The 17,844-nt window shown below is 54.2% G+C and overlaps 3 protein-coding genes across 3 annotated transcripts; 1 reads left to right on the top strand and 2 right to left on the bottom strand.

The window, feature by feature from the left end:
• Positions 1–443: 443 nt before the first annotated feature.
• Positions 444–1,101, bottom strand: C7974DRAFT_186599 (uncharacterized protein). The gene has a single exon (XM_046136496.1). It carries the CDS (start codon positions 994–996, stop codon positions 565–567), a length of 432 nt encoding a protein of 143 aa, XP_045997223.1. The 5' UTR covers positions 997–1,101; the 3' UTR covers positions 444–564.
• Positions 1,102–4,052: 2,951 nt separating this feature from the next.
• On the top strand, positions 4,053–6,622 carry C7974DRAFT_186577 (uncharacterized protein). Its single transcript, XM_046136495.1, has 3 exons — positions 4,053–4,214; positions 4,338–5,890; positions 5,939–6,622. Exons 1-3 carry the CDS (start codon positions 4,178–4,180, stop codon positions 6,422–6,424), a joined length of 2,076 nt encoding a protein of 691 aa, XP_045997222.1. The 5' UTR covers positions 4,053–4,177; the 3' UTR covers positions 6,425–6,622.
• Positions 6,623–7,700: 1,078 nt separating this feature from the next.
• On the bottom strand, positions 7,701–17,611 carry C7974DRAFT_394507 (uncharacterized protein; the record flags this gene model as incomplete). Its single annotated transcript, XM_046141890.1, has 2 exons — positions 7,701–17,508; positions 17,559–17,611. 2 exons carry the CDS (start codon positions 17,609–17,611, stop codon positions 7,701–7,703), a joined length of 9,861 nt encoding a protein of 3,286 aa, XP_045997221.1.
• Between the last annotated feature and the right edge of the window lie 233 nt (positions 17,612–17,844).

Raw genomic sequence — 17,844 nt, 5'->3', positions numbered from 1 at the left:
AGGGACTAGTGGCATGCCGGCATCCGCCGTAATCTTTTCGGCCTCAACCGAGCCTGGAATGTGCGATAACCAAAGCCGATCGCACTCGGCCTGGTCGAGCCTCAAGCTTGGAGACGAACTGTGGAGTGATATGGACTTGCAATCTATCAATCGGAGGAACCATATGCGCGGGAAGCTTTACGAGCCAATGCAGCGACGTGCATCGACCCGATGTCGACCTGGGGGTGATAAATCACCCCTCCGGCGCTTGCGCATGAACGCTGCGCACTGTGTCCTCCGCACTGCAAGATCGTCTGGTGTTGGCCGAGGTCGGGATAGGTGAGCGTGGAGAGAGCGGACTGGTGGGAGAGCTGAGGCAGACAAAACCCGTTTGGGCGTAGCAAATGTAACAATCAAAAGGAACCATACTAGGCTTGTGAAACCATGATCAAGACTCGCGGCGCCCCGAAGTAATGGGGGGTACCAATCTCCTTGGTGAGGGTCGCACAGATGAGTCTGCTGGCATTGCAAGTTAAGTAAAATGATGAAAGGGTCAGGTCTGGTTTCCTTGTGTCGACCACCGGCCTACAGCCTCACGAACCCTTTAGCGGGAGATTTGACGGGTACTTGCAGAGGGCCAGCTGTTTGTGTACAGTCGGTGCCCGGCAGGCACGTTTCAGACGGTGTTGATGATGGCCCGACGGCACGGCGCGGGTGCCGTGTACATATTGGAACCTGGTACTGAACAAGCCCCCGGTAAAGACCAGAAGCGCATGCAGAGGGGAGTAGTTTCGATAGTCTATGAAGGGTGATATGCCAGCAGAACGGGGAGACTGAACAAGAATGCTTCGATGTGACCCACGGGCATGAAAGGCTTCGACTCGTTGTGTATGTTGGACCAAGTCGGGTAGTCACAGCAGCTCGCATCTCGTTTCGAATAAGCGTTGAAGGGGATGGTATGCCACTAAGACAGCGTGCAGTCAGAAGTGGTACCACTCCAGCGGCAACATGGTGCATCGAGATGGTGAGGCAACGGCCGAGGTAGGACCCTTCCTAGTGTTGGCAATTGAACTTGAGAGCGCGCATCTGCTACATGGCTTATGTTGCGGTAGCTCTGCCACTGCATCCAGGCCAGAGAACGAGGGATTGGTGTGGTTGAGCACCAGAGGCAGCGTGAGGCAGCTGGCGGTGAAGGGGCCTCGTCAAGATTAGTGACGGTCTACAAACGATGGAAGAGCCGGCTGTCTATTGGGCGCGGAGATTAATACGCTGCGGGCAGGGCTCCATTCCATTCCCTTGCATGCCACAAGGCAGGGCTGCATGGCGCCCACATCGTCGACATCTTGCTTGCTTTTGCTGCGGGCCACAGAACAGGGATCGAGAACGTGACTGTGCAGCCGAGCGTACCCAGGTGCTCCGCCAGAGAGGGCATTTTGGCGGCATGCGCAAGAGCGTTGAAGTGTTAATAGCTCTGCTTCTGGCGAGTGGGGCGGCTGACCTGTGAGCAACACAGCCGCACTCAACCGCCCACGGACCCGTTCGAGGCAAGAGGGCTCAGCGACGCGGCATCAGCATTCTAAGAATACCGCGGCCGCTCGCTGATGACTGGTGAGGGCTGCGTGCTGAGGTGCTCAGGTGCTGAGGTGCTGCGGTGAAGGTGCCGGTGGCAGGCAGGGACGGCGGGCGTGCGATGCCTGCCGATCCGTGGCCACTGGAGCGTGGAGCTGCGACGGCGGCAGCGTGCATGGCGGGAGCGCCGCCCGCCATACGAGACAGCCTCATCTCCCTCGCGGCTGCCTCTGGAGCTGCCCGTTGACGCCGACGTGGCTGTTACATGCAAACAGGGCAGCGGCGGGGGCAGCGGCGGGGCAGGAGCGACGCGCGAGCGAGGCAGGAGAGCGTGCTGGGCAGGGGAGTGTTGCGGCCATGGCATGGTCGCCTTCGAGGAGACCGAAACACGCCCACGTAGGACACACACGGCTCCCTTTGCTGGCGTGTCGTCATGGCCGTCGCCATCGCAGCGGTCGCAGACGCTGCTGTGCCTGGCCGGAGGCTGGTGGGCGTGGCTTTGGGCGATGCGCAGGCGGCGACAGGGATGGGGATTAAGGTTAGCTCAGTCGCTGCAAGCCACGCCAGGAATAGCAGCGCGATCGCTCGCTTGGCCCGTCCAAGCCCTGTGCTCTCACCACACTCCATCCGATGCCTCCCTTCGCACTGCGCTGCCATCGACGCGGCGCTCTGATGGGGCGCTGCGCCCGGATGCCGTGCATTGGCTGCCATGAGCAGCCCATCTTCCGTCATCTCGGCGCCCACTCAGTGCCCGGCCGGCCGTGCTCCTCCCGCCGCGCTGGAGGCTCGCGGCCGCCCTGACAGACGTCGCTGGCAGAGCCCGTAGACGCTGCCGGGGTGCAGCACTGCTGGCCTACTGTATATCAACACGGCCGGCGCTGCCGCGCTGCGCATCCGCAGTCTTCATGTCCAGCTCTCGCAGCTCCTGCAACCCTGCCCTTCACCGTTCCCCCGTAGCCTCCTCCCCTCGCCTGCTCTGCTCAGCTGCTCGTCATTGCAGTGCCCGTCTGCACCTCCTTCACAATCACGCTGCTCTCCACAATTAACGCCTCACGGATTGTGTTTCGACGCACTGGCCCGCCCTCCGCATCCGCGCTGCTGTCCATTGCAGAGGTCTTAGAATCCCCGTGCACGACTCAGGAACCGTCCGCCTTCAGACGATCCTTGGCCCGTCGCTTCGTTGCGTTGGAGCCTGCATTCTGGAGCTGTCTTGCCTGCCCATCGCTCGCAGCCACGGCTGTCTGACCACCTCATCCACTCACACGTCACCCTCAATCTCAGCCCGCTGCTCAGCTTGCAGCACCGCGCCCGCCCCGGCACCACCGGCGAGCTTCCAGCGCACAAGGGCCACGGTAAAGCCTTGTCCTGAGCGCTAGCTCCATCTGCTTGCTGTGACTAACCTGGTCATTCACGTTTGCCAGAGCTTGCACCACGTAGTGCTTAACGGCCGGAGTTCGAGCAGTTCGTGGGGCGTGCTCCTGCACTTGCTGGTCGACTAGGGTACCACGCTGGCGGGACCGGTAATCACCAAGAGTCAACCCGAGCCCCCATAGATCACTGTGCACGCTCGTCCTTGCATTGCCGCCTCTTTTGCACCGTCTACATTGGCCAATCTCACCCCTTACCGTTGGCTTGGGTTGCGTCGTAGCCCTTCACACCTACGGCACATATCCGCCGGCAACCATAGCCCACTGCACTATCACCCCTTCATAATCCATCTGTCCGTCTGCCCTTCTGCATGGTAAGGCTGTCTGGCCCTTACTACACTGGCCAGCCCACGGCCCTGTCTCGCGCTCTTTGTCTGCTATGTAAGTCACAACGGCTGTCACATCGAAATGCGGGTCACGACATGCGACATTTGATGCTCAGGAACTCACTGTCATTTCAGGACCTGGCATTTGCTCTGAATCAAGTCTTGCATGCTACCGGCAACACGCTTCTCTTTCCCTCTTTCGGCACGTCAGATCTGTTATGATCCTGGTTTCGACTAGGCGAAGAACAGAACTTACCGTGTAGGACATCGACCTTCAAAGTTCCCCTGATTCCCGGATGAATCGAGCTTCTAAACATCTCGGCCTCCTGTCTCTGCGTATCCTTCTTCCGTCAGTATCTCTGGTCACAAGGTCCACTTGTAGTGTTTTCACACCCGCTCCTACTGTTGCGAGTACGAAACGTCCTGGCAACATTTTGTCGCAGGCATACGTTGTTTTTTTCCATTGGGGCCACACCTCGTCTTGCACCCCCAGACTTTGACGAATATCCCGGTGCGGATCACCACGGCACCGAGAGCTACGAGAACTACCCCCACAGCTACTCCTAGAGGCTCTAGGAGACCGTCAAGCTGGCCTGCATCATCCAACCGAGCTATCAGGTACGATCCCTTGTCCTTCTTACACATTATCATTTTTGTTGCCTTCTTGCACTCAGCCTTGCTTCACGCACTGCTGCCTTGAGTTCCACCTTTAATGGAAATGATTGCTAACTCTTGGCTGCATAGCCTGATAGCTTTGGTGCGCCCTTCTCTAGAGGCGTCGCATCGGACACCGAGAGATACTTGGTCCAGTGCAGTGAAGGCTTTAGGAGCAGCCTTCCAGGTATTAATTCTGCTGTAGGCGCGAGTGTATCGTCCATGTCCGACTACGGCAAAAGTCAACACTATGTGTATGGTAAGTGATCTCATGCTCATCTGATGTTTTCGTGTGGCAGCCACCACCTTTTTGGTCCGTGGGGCCCTTTGGGTGGCCACGTGAGTTCCGTGAGCAAGGTTAACTGACCGCGTACCCATTCAGACGCCGAGGCCACAAGACCGAATCAGGTTTCGAGCTATCCTGGTAATGCACAGCCATCATTCGCCTCTCCATACACAGATACATCCACGCGTCCAATTCATGAGCACTCGAGCGCAGAGATGCCTTACATCCCTAGTTCAACATACGAGTCACGCGGCCCAGGTGATCTTCTGCCTGCTACCTCTTTTATCGATGCGAGGTCTCGTCATCCCGCTTCTCACACGTCTAATGAAACGGAAATAACGGGCTTCGTTACGCCTGCGCAAGGCACTGCTGGATCTACCGTCAGTCTACACCTCCGAACGAATTACGATCTCGCTGCAGAGCAGTATACCTTCATCTTCATGTTTGGCAAGAAAGCATGCGTCGCAGACCTGCAAAAGGTGGATTATGACGATGACTGGTACAACTATGTCCTAAACGTTGAAGTCCCTCCCTTCCCACTGACCAACGACTGGAATCCAACCATGATGCTGAAACTGCAGATGGAAAAGGATGGCCACCTTCGCCATCAAGCAGACGCTGGCAAGTTCACGTATACAGATATGTCCCCCAATCTAGCATATCAGTCTACTTCCGACTTTTCGAAGAAACGCAAGTTTTCTTTGGATTACGCGGACGAGGAAGACTTCGACTCGATGGCTGCAAAACGTCAGAACACGCATCGTTTTCAAGCGAAGTCTCGCTCCATGTCTGCTGTCTACTCGGCAACACAGCTATCGCCCTTACCAGCGCACTCCTCACTATCTGGGGGATATGGCCAGACGGGAGCATACGACATGAGTCGAAGCGGTACTTACTCCTCTCAGCTGTCTCATAAAGGCTTGTATGCGGTACCAAGCTTGGGACAGAGTGAATTGAAACCTCCGCAGATGTCGCCTAGTCTGCATTCATACAGTCACTATAGCTCCCTTGCGCAGCCCAATCGCAGCCCAGGTTCCATGGCTGCAACACCGGCAGGCCTATCGGTACTTCCGTCTCCATCCAGTCTTCCAGCCCCCACTCTGGTCCGAGCGACAATCGCGCAGAGCGGAAGCGCTTCGAATGGACAGCCGTTCAATCCATACTCTATGTACCAGACAAAGGCTGTCTTGAAGATCGAAGGCGACCTGGACAAGATGAAGGAAGACTGGTCGCAAGAAGAGATTGACGCGAAACGCCGGCTTGTACAATTCGAGCGATCACAGCAAGGCAGCACTATATCGACCACGTTTGCGCCAGTCACACCTGAAGCTCGACCAGCAAGGAGCATTTGTGTGAGTTGCATCTGGTGGGAAGAGAAGGACGAGTACTACATCACGAGTGTAGACACAATCTTTCTCCTGGAACAGCTGGTCAATGTGCGCTTCACTGTTGAGGAGAAAAACCGTATCCGTCGCAATCTTGAAGGGTTCCGGCCGCTCACGGTGTCTAAAGCCAAGGCGGACAGCGAGGAGTTTTTCAAAGTCATCATGGGGTTTCCTACGCCGAAGCCGCGCAACATCGAAAAGGACGTGAAGGTTTTCGCCTGGAAGATACTCGCTCATGCCTTGAAGAAGATCATCAGCAAATATGTAAGTCGCTCCACAGGATGCATGGAACGCAACTAATAACCTGTACAGTCTGCAAGCTACGCCTCAACGGCTGGCGCTGGATCGCTTCCTGTTGCTTCAACGTCATACGGTTCGAGTGGGCTTGCATACGCATCTAGCAGCATGCATCGAAATACCTCACCGCGATCGGTCTCTGCCTCGATGGCCTCAGGTGCCTACACACCCAGCATGACATCTACGAGCTTATCGCCCAATTTCAAAATGTCAGCAGGCTTTGACGGATCATCAGGACATGGCATGCCGACCCCGCAGAGGACACCTTCAGTACAAAGTATGACTCAGTGGGGACCTGGGGCTCATCAGCTGTCGCACTACCCAACAACCCTGGCGCAACCAGGACGTGCATCCTGGGAGTATGGTTATCTTAGCAATCCCGTGGCAGCTGGTGTGCCATCGGTATCACAAGCACTACGACCAGACGGCGCACCCGACATCAGTCAGATGTCGGCAGAGGACGCCTACCAGCAATACGGACACCGCACAACAAGGGTGTAAGATGACTAGGGCGGAGAACCTGGTACACTGCAACTTATGTTATCATCACAGCGGTGAGAGGTGGGTGGGTATGCGCATCGGCTGATCCACTCATCGATCATGCGGACCGTCTGGCCCTAACCGCATTGGGGTATCTACACACCACTACTTCACATCAAGTCGTCAACACTGCCTTGTACGACGCGCATTCAACCCAAGCCCCAACCACAGTGGCTTCACATCAGTTTTTGGTTTACGAACTTCCGTTTTCATTCCTTTTTTTTCAGGGAGTATAGGGCAGGGTTTCTCTTCGCTTACCATCCACGATCAGATCCTGATCAGCATCATACACGATACCCCGGAAGACGGCGTTTCGAGGCTTCACTTTTTATTCGCATCATCTCTTATCAGGCTCTTATGCAACTACATGGTCACGGCGTACGAACTTCCAAGCTATGTGAGACTCCCGCAGGTATATGCTCGCACACGGGGCCGCGCAGCAGGGTTGAGGCAAGGATTGCATCAGGGAGACGTCAAAGTGGGTTTCCTCAAGGATCCAGTCTTTCTCTGCCTTCACAGCGGGTTGCGTTTGTGTTCTACGGATTGGCGGGATTTTTGCGCATACTCTGTTTTCCACGCATATTTAGATCCCATCTGCATACAAAGGTGGAGGCGCTTTTTACCCACAGCAAGTGGACGCTGGTGTTATTTCGTTTTCTGTCTACCGAGATTCCCCTTTTCTTAGAACATTGGTGGTAGCGTACATTAATGCACGATCAAGCTTCTCAGCTCTCGTCCTCAGTGTGTGTGCATCAAATCAGCTCTTCTTGTCACTCGCCCGCCCCGTTGTGACGTAAGCAGTGCGCCTGCGATCGTCGAAATACATACAGCCACGGTCCGTGCCGCAAGCAACAGGCAGCAGGCAAAATTAAGCCTAGCGTGTCGCCCTTCTCGTAGGATCAGGCAGCCCCCACTCAAGTCCTCTTGCCCATGCACTGATGTTGATCTATTGAAATGCGGCAGGCAGAAACTGTGAGGCTAACAACCCGAGAGCGGTCATGGAGGTACCGAAGGCGTGTGCTACCACGTGATCTCTCTCTACCACCGCAGAGTATCGGACAAGAAACAGATAAGATGTGGCGCAAATGTATATGTCTTGGGATGTTACGTTTACATTGAAATGCTAAAATACTCTTTCTGAACGCCATATGATGCATGCTCCCGACTACTTTCTTCCACCACCAAACTGCCAAAGAGAAGGCAGCTGCACACCAAGCATCCACGTCTACCCTCTCCATTAGCTGCTGCCTAGAATCCGCTCGTACGCATCCTCCACCTCCCTTGCCACCTCCAGTAGCGAGACAATCACGATTTGATGCGTTACGTTTGGCAGCCGATCGCGGTGCAGCCCGATCCACTCCAGTGGCGGCGTAGCCTCGCCCATGTCGCGCAGCTGCGGAGTCTCGATGATTGGCGGCTCTAGGGGAGTGTACTCGTATCTGGACTGCGGGACATTGACCACTGCAGTGATCTTCTCTTGCTCCGAGTCGGGGTTGTCTGGATTCGGGCTCGTGGATACGGAGAGGCCACGGGGCCGGCTGGCGGCGGCGTTGGCGAGAGTATTGGAGGCGGTGGCCTTCATATTTGCACCGTCGGTGGAGGGCGTTTCGAGGGTCTGGCCTGTGCTGATCTTGATGTTGGACTCAGGGAGTGGTTTGCCCAGGCGATTTGCAAGGGTTCGCGAGTGGTTCGTCCACATCTGCCGGATATGGCTGATACGCGAGTAGTTCCAGCCGACATCAACCTTACCCTCCAGGCTGCTCTTAAAAACGTAGTCGATGTGGTTGTTCTTCGGCACCTGCCAAGTGTGCATATTGGCTACAACTTTAGGAACTCGCAAGATAGTCCCACCTCGAGCCGATCTTGCGGTCTCAACGACGTCTTCTACTGTAAGTTCCGAGATAGTTTTGGTCTTCTTTTGGGCTGGAACTGAAGAAAGAGCGACCGACAGTTGTCCAAGGGTCATACCGAGGCTGGAGTGGATCTTAAGTGTCTCGAGGGCGACAGCGAAGCGCGCTTGCATGTCACCAGCTTCAAGCATAAGTACCACGTTGTCGAGGAAGGTACCTGGGTAGACACCCAGATTGATCGAACGCAAGGTGACGACAACGTCTGTGTGAAGGGATATTGGCGCTTTAAAGACGTCGTCTTCTTCTGCTTTGGCGGCGATCATGCTCTGAGAAAGTTGGCCGCCGAAAGATTGCGATACCGAGGACTTCCGCCTAAGATATTTTTCAATGTCTTTCAGTGACTGCATATATGCTTGCTGGTTTTCCTGCACGAGTCGTTCGATAGCCTGGTAGAGAGCAAGGCCTTGTGCTACACTCGTGGCATGGCAAAAGACATGTACCTTGTCGCCGTCAAGAATGGCAACAAGGCGATCCTGACCTGATTCTTCGTCGCCGCGCACGTTGTACATTAGGAACTCGAAGTTGGCAATGTCGGCTACAGCGAAAGCCTGGTAGTCAAAGCCGGACTTGACACGTAGTTGGCGAAAACCAACTGATGCTTGAATGAGTGGTGTCGAACGCGCGTCTGCTGATCGTTCAGGCCATCTGATGGAAGTTCGTACTTTGACGCCACCCAGCTCTACGAAGCCGCTGGTTCGACCTGTACTTTCCAAACTGACCTTCTCAACACCAATACACAAATTTTGTTCCCAATCAGTGCCCTTTGTTGACGACGCCCACATGTTATTTATGTGGAGAGAAGATTTGCCAATGGCTTGGCCGAGATCCAGATCAACCTTGATGTCCGTGATCGCCACGTTGGCATTCCACGGAAAGGCTGTTGCGGCGGTGACTTGTTGATAACGTTGCATCAAATACTCCTGTGGCTCGGGATTTGAGTTGACGTTCGCGTCTGCAGGCTGCGACGATTGTCTAATCTCTGGAGGGATCCAAATTTCCCTGAACAGCAGAAAGTCTTGCAGCTGTCGAGCATTGATCTGCAATGCCGTAGGATTGATTTTCAGAATAGCAGATATGCCACTAGTGCCGCTGAGGTGTTTGCTGTTCATCAGCGATAGGACTATCGACTCGACGTCGAGGCCAAATGTCGACTCGCGCGAGTAGACATGCTGAACAGTAGCATTTAGCTTTGTGAAGGCGGCAGAAGCAGCGAAGAAGTGCCCGTGCTCTTGTGATTTGACACTGTTGACAGTAACATAGATATCTTCGAGCTTCGCAATTGCTGTGACACGTGCGATTGGCTGGCAGCTAAGGCTGAATTCTTGCTTGCAGATCCGAAGACCAAGATTGAGGCTCGTGCGACCCAACAGCGCCGATGGGTCAGCATTGATGATGTTGTTATCATCATCGAGCAATTTTGCGGTGGGCTTCGCTTGCGCGGCTTGCTCTTCTTGTGGCGACTGGGAGTCATCACCGTCCTTGTCTTGAACAACAGCCTTGATACTATCCGAAATGTCGATGATGATGGGAACTACAGTCGGCAGTAGAGTATTGCTGGACCCATCGACACGAAGCTCAGCGTTGAGTGATGGGTCCTGTCCTTCGTCTTGATACTCTACTCGCAGAGCAACACCGGGTGCTCGAAGGGCCAGGCTACTCTTTGATCCATCACCGACAAATTGGCTATATCTTCCCTTCTGTTGCGATCTATGCGATGCACCTTGTGGTGATGGGCCTTCTCGACCGTTGATGTGTACTACAGCACCAGCAAAGTTGGCATCTACTGTCAGTGAAGATAGTCGCTTGTTGCCGAATGGGTTCTTCCGCTGCGCGCCAGAGGTGGTGGGTGTGACGCTCCAGTTCGCGGAAGCCTTGCGAAACTTTCTGCCTGCAAGCGCAATCGATCTCTCAAGGACATTGGCTGGCAGAATAAAATGAGAGTCGAGCTGCAAATCTAGAGCTTTACCAGCAGCGTGAAAAGCAAGCTTTCTTGTGTCTTTGGTGGAGGCATAGGCAACATTGAACTGCATCTTTGGCAGCAATGCTGAGTTCAGCGATCTTGTCTTCTTGCTCGCAGATATTGGTACCATTTGCAGCTGCATATCTTCAATCATGAGGCGTGCTGCATCGTCTTTTTGTGTTGAAAGATTGATCTTTCTAAAAGATAGGACCAGATCTTCAGTCTCAGTGTTAGCAAAAGGCATAATCGAAGAACCGACAACCCAGGTAGCTTGCAGGTCGAGGAGCTCCATGGAGTAAGTCGAGGTAAACAAGGCACCCGAGTCGATGCTGTCGTTTTCGGCATCTGTACGACTTCCCACGCTCTTGGCTTGTTTGCTGGAAAGCTTGCTCTTGCTATGGCGCAGCCGTTTCAAGTACTTTTTCTCCTTGGAAAGGTCCAGATCCTTAATCCTGTCCTGCAAATGATTCATGACATCTACAACAGCCGAGGCAGTATCCGCAAACACATTAAGCTCTAGGCCAGAGCTTCGGACACGGTATAACCTTCGCTGAGGGTCGGACTCTTGTTCGGTCGTAGCCTGAAGAATTGCGCTGAAGGTGAGATTCCCACAACGGCGAACAGACTCTGAGTCAGACAGCGTCATGTCGACAGCTATTTCATGAATGAGAATGATTGCCTCTGGGAAGAGCATTGCGTTGTTGTTTGAATCCATGTTTGTGGCTTTCAGTTGTACGGACGACAAGCGAAAAGCTAGATGCGCGGTAGGGGAGTCCGGGTCTTTTCCTGGGGCGACCGCAACTATTTCCATCCCCGAGAGCGTCATTTGGACTCCGAACAGTATGTCCCTCGAGACGACGGGGGACTTTGCTGCAACATTGTCGTCATTTGGCGGGAATATCTCCTCTAGGTGGGTATTCAAAACTTCTATGTCGTCCTTAACGGCGTCTAGCATCTGTGTGATATCGGGATTGTTCAGCGTCGTGGCGAGTGCCTGGATTTCGGAAGCTTGAATATGAATAGTCTCAATGATACCGGAAGCCATGACACGTGTCTCTTGGTCAGTCTGCGAGACATTCAGTCTACCGTTCACGGCAGGCAACTGCAAGGAGCTAATAACGTGGGATCCCTCCTTGGATGTGCTGTACATCCTGTGGTGGCTGGTGTCAAGATCATAGTCGACACGGAGTGTGACATTTTTTCCAAGTGTCGGGACCACTGCAATACGTCCCGACTTACCTGAGATAGCCCAGCCCAGAGGGTGGAGCAGCGCAAGCTCAACTTGGTAGGCATCCATAAAAAGTGCCAAGGTGATGTTAGGAAGCTGAGTGTCATTGCCCTTGTTCAGCTCTGGTTGGTTGCTGCTCGGCCTTTGTTTCGCAATTGCCTGCATGGCTTTGGACTGACGCGCAAAATACGCGACTTCATCTCTGAGTACGAGGTCAACAACCTCGACAATGCCCATGATATCTTCCTGAGACTTAACAATGATCAATCGGCTGGTTGCTGCTGCCTTGATCTCATCAGGAATGTCACTCCTCTTCTCATGTTCGACTAGAGCAAGATACAGGCTTGGTTGCTCAAATTGGACCTTAACGAGGGAACGAGATCGAGAGTATATCTCGCCCACGGCCAGCTCTAAATGGAGGTGAGCACTTAATACTTCTCCTAGGTCTGAAGCCTTCTTATCAGCATCAACGAACGAGAATCGCATGCGCCGCCCGGTCATAATGCTGCGAGTGTTGATGGTATCGAGAATGATCTGTGATCTGCTTGTGACAAAGACCACTTGCAGGTTTTGGTGATGCTCCATCTTGTTACTTTGTTTCGACTGAGCAGTTTTTGCCAATGTTGGTGTTTGTGATGTGGCTTCGTCTCTAAGGAATAGCGTCGTGAGCGCTTCAGCGAGCTCACACAACTCCCAATGGACATGGAGCAATGTTTCCCGAGCACTGACTTGCACTGTGGAGGACTTTGTGGGTGTATCGACAGTCACCACTCCAAGCGCATCCGGCTCTTTGACAGGAGGCAAGAACGCAACATTAATAGCGAGAATGACCACTTCAACCTCGCTCTGCTTCGGACCAGGATCAACAATCAGCTTTACGCCGCCAGACTTGACGTCAAGGTACACCGGTGCTGAGCTCGGGGTAGGCAAGCTGTCTGCAAGATGACCAAATAGTACCCTCATAGCAAGACTTTTCTCAACGTGCGCCAGATCCCAAGTTCGCCATTGATCCCACATTGCGATGATCTTCTCCTCGGCATCATCCGGACATCCCACCTTTCTCTGAGCACACTTCCTGGCCAAATCACGCTTCTCGTATGAAGGGAGGCATTGCCAAGTGTGGCGGAAACGTGAAATGATTTTCCACGAATCATGGCTGCGCAGATGGTCTCTCGCCGCACGCAAGGCGTATGATGCTTTCGTCAAGAAGGCTGGATCAGGGTATTGGTCTTGCACACTGGTCAGATACCATGCCAGGTAACGCATTCTGTCGTCGTGCTGCTCATCAGCCTCAACAAACCCAATTGCTAAATCATCAGCTAGGACAGCTGTTCGGTGGACCAGTGAGGCAAGATACTCTATCTTCTTACTTGCCGCCGCGGTCTCGAATGATCTGAATGAGATGTTCACGGAGCTCTCCTTATTTTGTAATGACCAGACAAGAACGTCTTGCAATTCTGCTTGCACCGCGACACCTTCACTGGGCCCTTGGAGAGTGCGCTCTGTAATTGAGAGGCCAAGTGAGCCCAGCGTGGTATGCAATGCTAGTGAATCCTCACCTGCTCGCTCTCCAGGAAACTTTTTGATTCGTGCGGCTAGGTCCAAACGATTGGCGATCAGATCGTATTGGTCTTTACCGCTGGCGGGTGAAGAATCAGAGCCGAAGCTATGCTGAAAGCGAACGTGAGCAAAGGGAACACGGACGTTGAATTCTAGCGAGCTTCCAATGCCTTCAAGTCGGGTCCTGTTGTCCAAGATCTTGGTCATAACTTGTACTTGGAAGTCATCTAGCAAGTCCTCGGGACGCATTGGCTGAATGATTTTAAGCAAATTCGAGACACATTTGACGGAGGTAGGAGTGCAGTAGATTCGTATACCTGGCTCTGCACTGATTAGGATGGAGGTATGCGAGAAAGTCTCGTCCAGATGTCCAGTGGATAGGCCGTTAAACATCAAATCGCCCTCTTGGTTGCCTGGAGAAGATGGTGGCAAATGTGGTATGGAAGGAACGTCGGATAAGTCTGGGTCCACCTGTTCCAATGGGAAGTACGGGGGGGCAAGCGAGCTGGACAGAGCCACAGACGAAGGGGGCAAATTTCGTCGGGCTCGTTCTTGCTCTTCTGGGGGCACGCGACCCTTGCTTTCCCCGCGATGCGAGGACCCGCCAAGAAGAGTGCGGCTTCTACTCGAATCAGCGGTACGTGTTGTGTGCTTATTTCTGAAGATGGATCGAATGCTACCTGCGAGGGAGCTGCTTGACAATGATCGTATGGAACCTGTGCCGGATCGTCGACCTCTCCGAAGGGACTCGTTCGTGAATGAGGCTGTTGACTTCATGGACGCCGTCTCGTTAGTGCGTGGGCCATAGAATAGTAACGGTTGTGGTACGTCAGGAAATTGCATGGCTGGTGGGCGCACATTGGCTTGTGCAGTCGGACTCTGATGGAAGACACCATCGAACTCGCGATTGAACATGAAATTAGCGCGATGTGTGCGCTGGTCATGCTCACGCATATGTGCCTGCTGCTTCTCGCGATCTGCTGTAAAATCAAGGTTCCTCTTCAGCATATTGACAGACAAAGTGGTCTGAAAGAAAGCGTGCGTTTCGACGACCTGCTTCTCGCCAGCGCGAGTCCGGTGACGTGACGCTGATCGAGCGTCAACGGCACCAAGTGTGAGATCCGGCACACACGCTGATAGGCGCTGGGAAAAGGTTGTACCTGCGAGATCGTTGAAGTCCAGAGTGATAGCGCTCGTCTTAATTAAGAGGGCTTCTGGAGCAACGTGTAACCATAGATGAACGTCTTGTGTCCTCAATCTCAAGAGGGTGACATCGTGAATAACCGGAATCTCGGTGAGAGGTAATGAGTTCTCTTCGTCATCGAGGGTGAATGCAAAGGAACGCGCTGCTCCGGCCGCAGTCTCGATGAAGCTGGGAGTGCACTCCCCAGAAATTTTGCCGACGTCAAAGTCCCAATTACAGATATAAGTGGGTTCAGTAGGGGGGAGCCCGAACAAACGGTGGCCAAAGATGACTACCGAATCGATAAAAAGCTCTGTTTGTCCGCTCGAAGATGCGGATGGCTGATCTGGGCTGGCATCTGGGCTAGCAGGCAGCTCTGACAAGGATATGCTGATGGGGCTGAAGTTGACCATCAGATCCATGTAGTAGTTGGTAAAGCGAAGGTCCGCAGATACGTAAGGTAGGTCGGCTCGGATACAGCGCTCGGCTGAGTAGAGATTGGACGACACAAGCACAGTAGCATCATCCACCGCTACGCATAGAATAACGTCGAGGTCGTTAGAGACTGTGAAAGGTTGCTTGTCGGTATCGGGCCCATCTTTTAGAAGACTAGTCCCGGGGACGCCCTGGAACTCCTCCATCGTCTTGAAATGCAAGTCATCGCCGAAGTAGTTGTCTTTGATCTTCATAAAATGATGGATGAGCCATCCATACAAATCCAAGGTCAGTCTGTGCCCTTGGATATTCAGGTACAGCCTGTCGGTATTCATTGGGTCAGTGTTGGTGACATAGGTGTGGGATCCGGTGAGCGTCAGACCTCCCAACTTTGCAACTTTAGGGGACTTGAGGAACGTTTTGAGTGTATTTTTCGAGGGCATCAGAATTTCCAGACCCATATCTTCGCCACGAAAATCGAACTGTATCTCGTTCTGTAGTGGACGAAACTTATCCAGTGGTATGATAGCGTTTCCACGGAGATGCTGACCGGACAATATGACAAAGTTATTATCGTCGAGATCGACCGGGTTGTTCACAATATTTGAATCGTTAGTGTTCATGAACAGCTTGAAGTTGCTCAATTCGACGTCAAGAAGATAACGGAAAGGCACGAAAGTGAAGTAGTCGGAAGGTGGACCAGCACCCCAATCAGCCACAAGATCTGTCAGAAGGAAGAGGTGATCTCTGAGTAGAAACAAGTCAAGATCTTGACATTTGATATGAAACATCCATGTTCGCAATGTGTTCCAGGCGACGGGTGCTGATAAGTCGCAGTCGAGTGCGATAGGCCCCGAGCGCCACAGCAAGCCATGGTTGACGCTGGAAGAGATTTCGGTGCTTTTGACGGACACGTCTAGCTTATTCCCAAACCCCTTGCTAGAAGCCACCATGTCCATAGTGTAGTTGACAGTGGAGTCACCAGCAACTTTGACGTCCATCCAGCCGAATGGGCGAACATTCTGGGCGCCTGTCGTGTCTCTTTGTTTGCCACGCCGTTTTCGGGATCTTGTCTTGCCTTTGCTTTTGTCGTTCCCAGGCTTCTCATGCGCTGCCAATGTGTGGGCCTTCCCCTTCCACTTCCAATCTTTTGATGGTTCTCTAACTGGTATGCGGAGCACGGTATCATCTCTGATAGACAGGAACACTTTGAAGACGGACAGGACACGAGAGTCTCCGGCTTCCAGCGGCTTAGCAGGCACAGCATCGACCCGAGCTCCAGGAAAGAAGAAGTTTTGGAAAATGCCTCTGTGGCGATCTGCCCAAGGACCATAGTTGATGATGCCGCCAAAGATGTCAATGTCCATACCATAGTCCGGCGGAATGCCACCGTTGATATCATGTGGACGAGACGGATCAACAAACATGCTGTTGTCAATTTCGGCGGGTACTAGACCAGTCACGTCCCAATAGAAGCTGACGTTCACGCGGGGAATATCGGCAATGAGAGAGGTTTTGGCATATTCAATTCCGTCCCATTCGCCATGGCCATCATTCTGACTATCATCCAGGTAGCGCGCCAGACCCTTCCACTTTTCCTGGCCAGGAAAATGCCACTGAGGCTTGAACTGTTTGCTGTCCCTCATGCCAGTCCTCGAATGTGTGTGTACTGAATCTGACGATCGAGAGAATAATCCAGACAAGAATGGAATTCTTTTCGACCATGGCTTCCGTCGCAGGTGCGTAACGTCATGTTCGACGATGTGCTCCTCTGGGAGATGCTTGCCGGACTCTTGTTTGTATTGTGCAGCCGTGTCGAGTTGAGTGGCTTTGTAGTCAGGATTGGGCTTCATGTGGACCACTGGGTGCGTGACTTGGAAGGAGATGAGCTGCTGGTACATATCGAGAGGGCCGCTGGAGGATGCATCAAGAGTGCCGGTGGCTTTCTCAAATTGGGCCGTTATCACGGCCGGGGTGCTTTCGTTGCCGACAACAACAGCACCTTTGGCGACATCTACGTAGACCGGGAGGATCCTGAGGAAAGCGGGGAGGCTGTCCGTCTTGGGCCTGGAGGCGGTCGAGCGAGATGTATCAGCTCGCAGAGGGTTCCTCTCCTTTTCAGGGGGATCCTTCTTCAGTTTGTTGTGGTGATGCTCTTCGTCAAGCGAGACGTCAGACTGAGATGCAGAGGCACTGCGCGTGTTGTCGGCGTGCTGGGCATCTGCGCTGCTGGAGCCGGACTGGCGCTCGAAAGCCTCGACTATGGCGTCGTAGGCAGGGCTGCGGTTGTAGATAAAGGCCTCGACGCCAGAGACCTTGATGGACAGGCGGCATGGCAGCGGCTTGGGCGTCTGCTTGCCGCCCTTCTCTGCGCGGTCCAGGTTCCGGCTGCGGCTCGTCGGCGGGCTAGGCGACGTGGGCGGGGCATCGCTGGCGGTGCTGCTGCTGTCGTCGGCAGGGTGGTCGGCAGGGTGGTCGGGGTCCGCGTAGACAGCGGCGTCTCGCACGCGGCGCAACCAGTAGTTCCAGGTGACGTAGCCGCCGTGGACCAGGATGGTCTCGTTGTGGGCGTGGTAGCGCAAGCCCTTGAAGAAGATGCGGCCGGCAAGCGGCGATATCTGCAGGCCGGTGATGTCGACGTAGGCGTGGAAGGTGCGCCAGGTGTAGGCGCGGACGGCGTAGGACACGAGGGTGGCGAACAGGCGGTTGAAGTAGAAGAAGAAGAAGACGGACAGGATGCAGCAGATGAGCAGCTCGACGAGGAAGACCCTGCGCAGCGTCAGTACGGCCGTGGGCAGGCGGGCGGCGGGCAGGCGCACCAGTTGAAGCCGTCGCGCGGGTTCAGCGGCTCAGCGACGATTCCGCCGGCCATGTCGCGGCACTCGCTGCGCTGCTGCAGTCACTGCGCGGCGCTGCTACTGGGCGCTGCTGCTGGGCGCTGCTACTGGGCGCGGCACTGCACTCGCTGCGCGGCGCTGCTCTCACTGCGCGACGACTGGGCGACGCCCCTGGGCCGTTGGAGTCGCGTTGTTGCTGGGCCGCGGCCTGCGCCGTGCGGGCGCTCGCTGCGCGTCATGGCCTCGAACGCGGAGGAGCTTGCGCCAC

Source organism: Boeremia exigua, assembly GCF_020726555.1.
Source record: "Boeremia exigua strain MPI-SDFR-AT-0100 chromosome Unknown C7974scaffold_6, whole genome shotgun sequence".
Lineage (NCBI taxonomy): Eukaryota > Fungi > Ascomycota > Dothideomycetes > Pleosporales > Didymellaceae > Boeremia > Boeremia exigua.
This window is presented reverse-complemented; position numbering and strand designations above follow the sequence as displayed.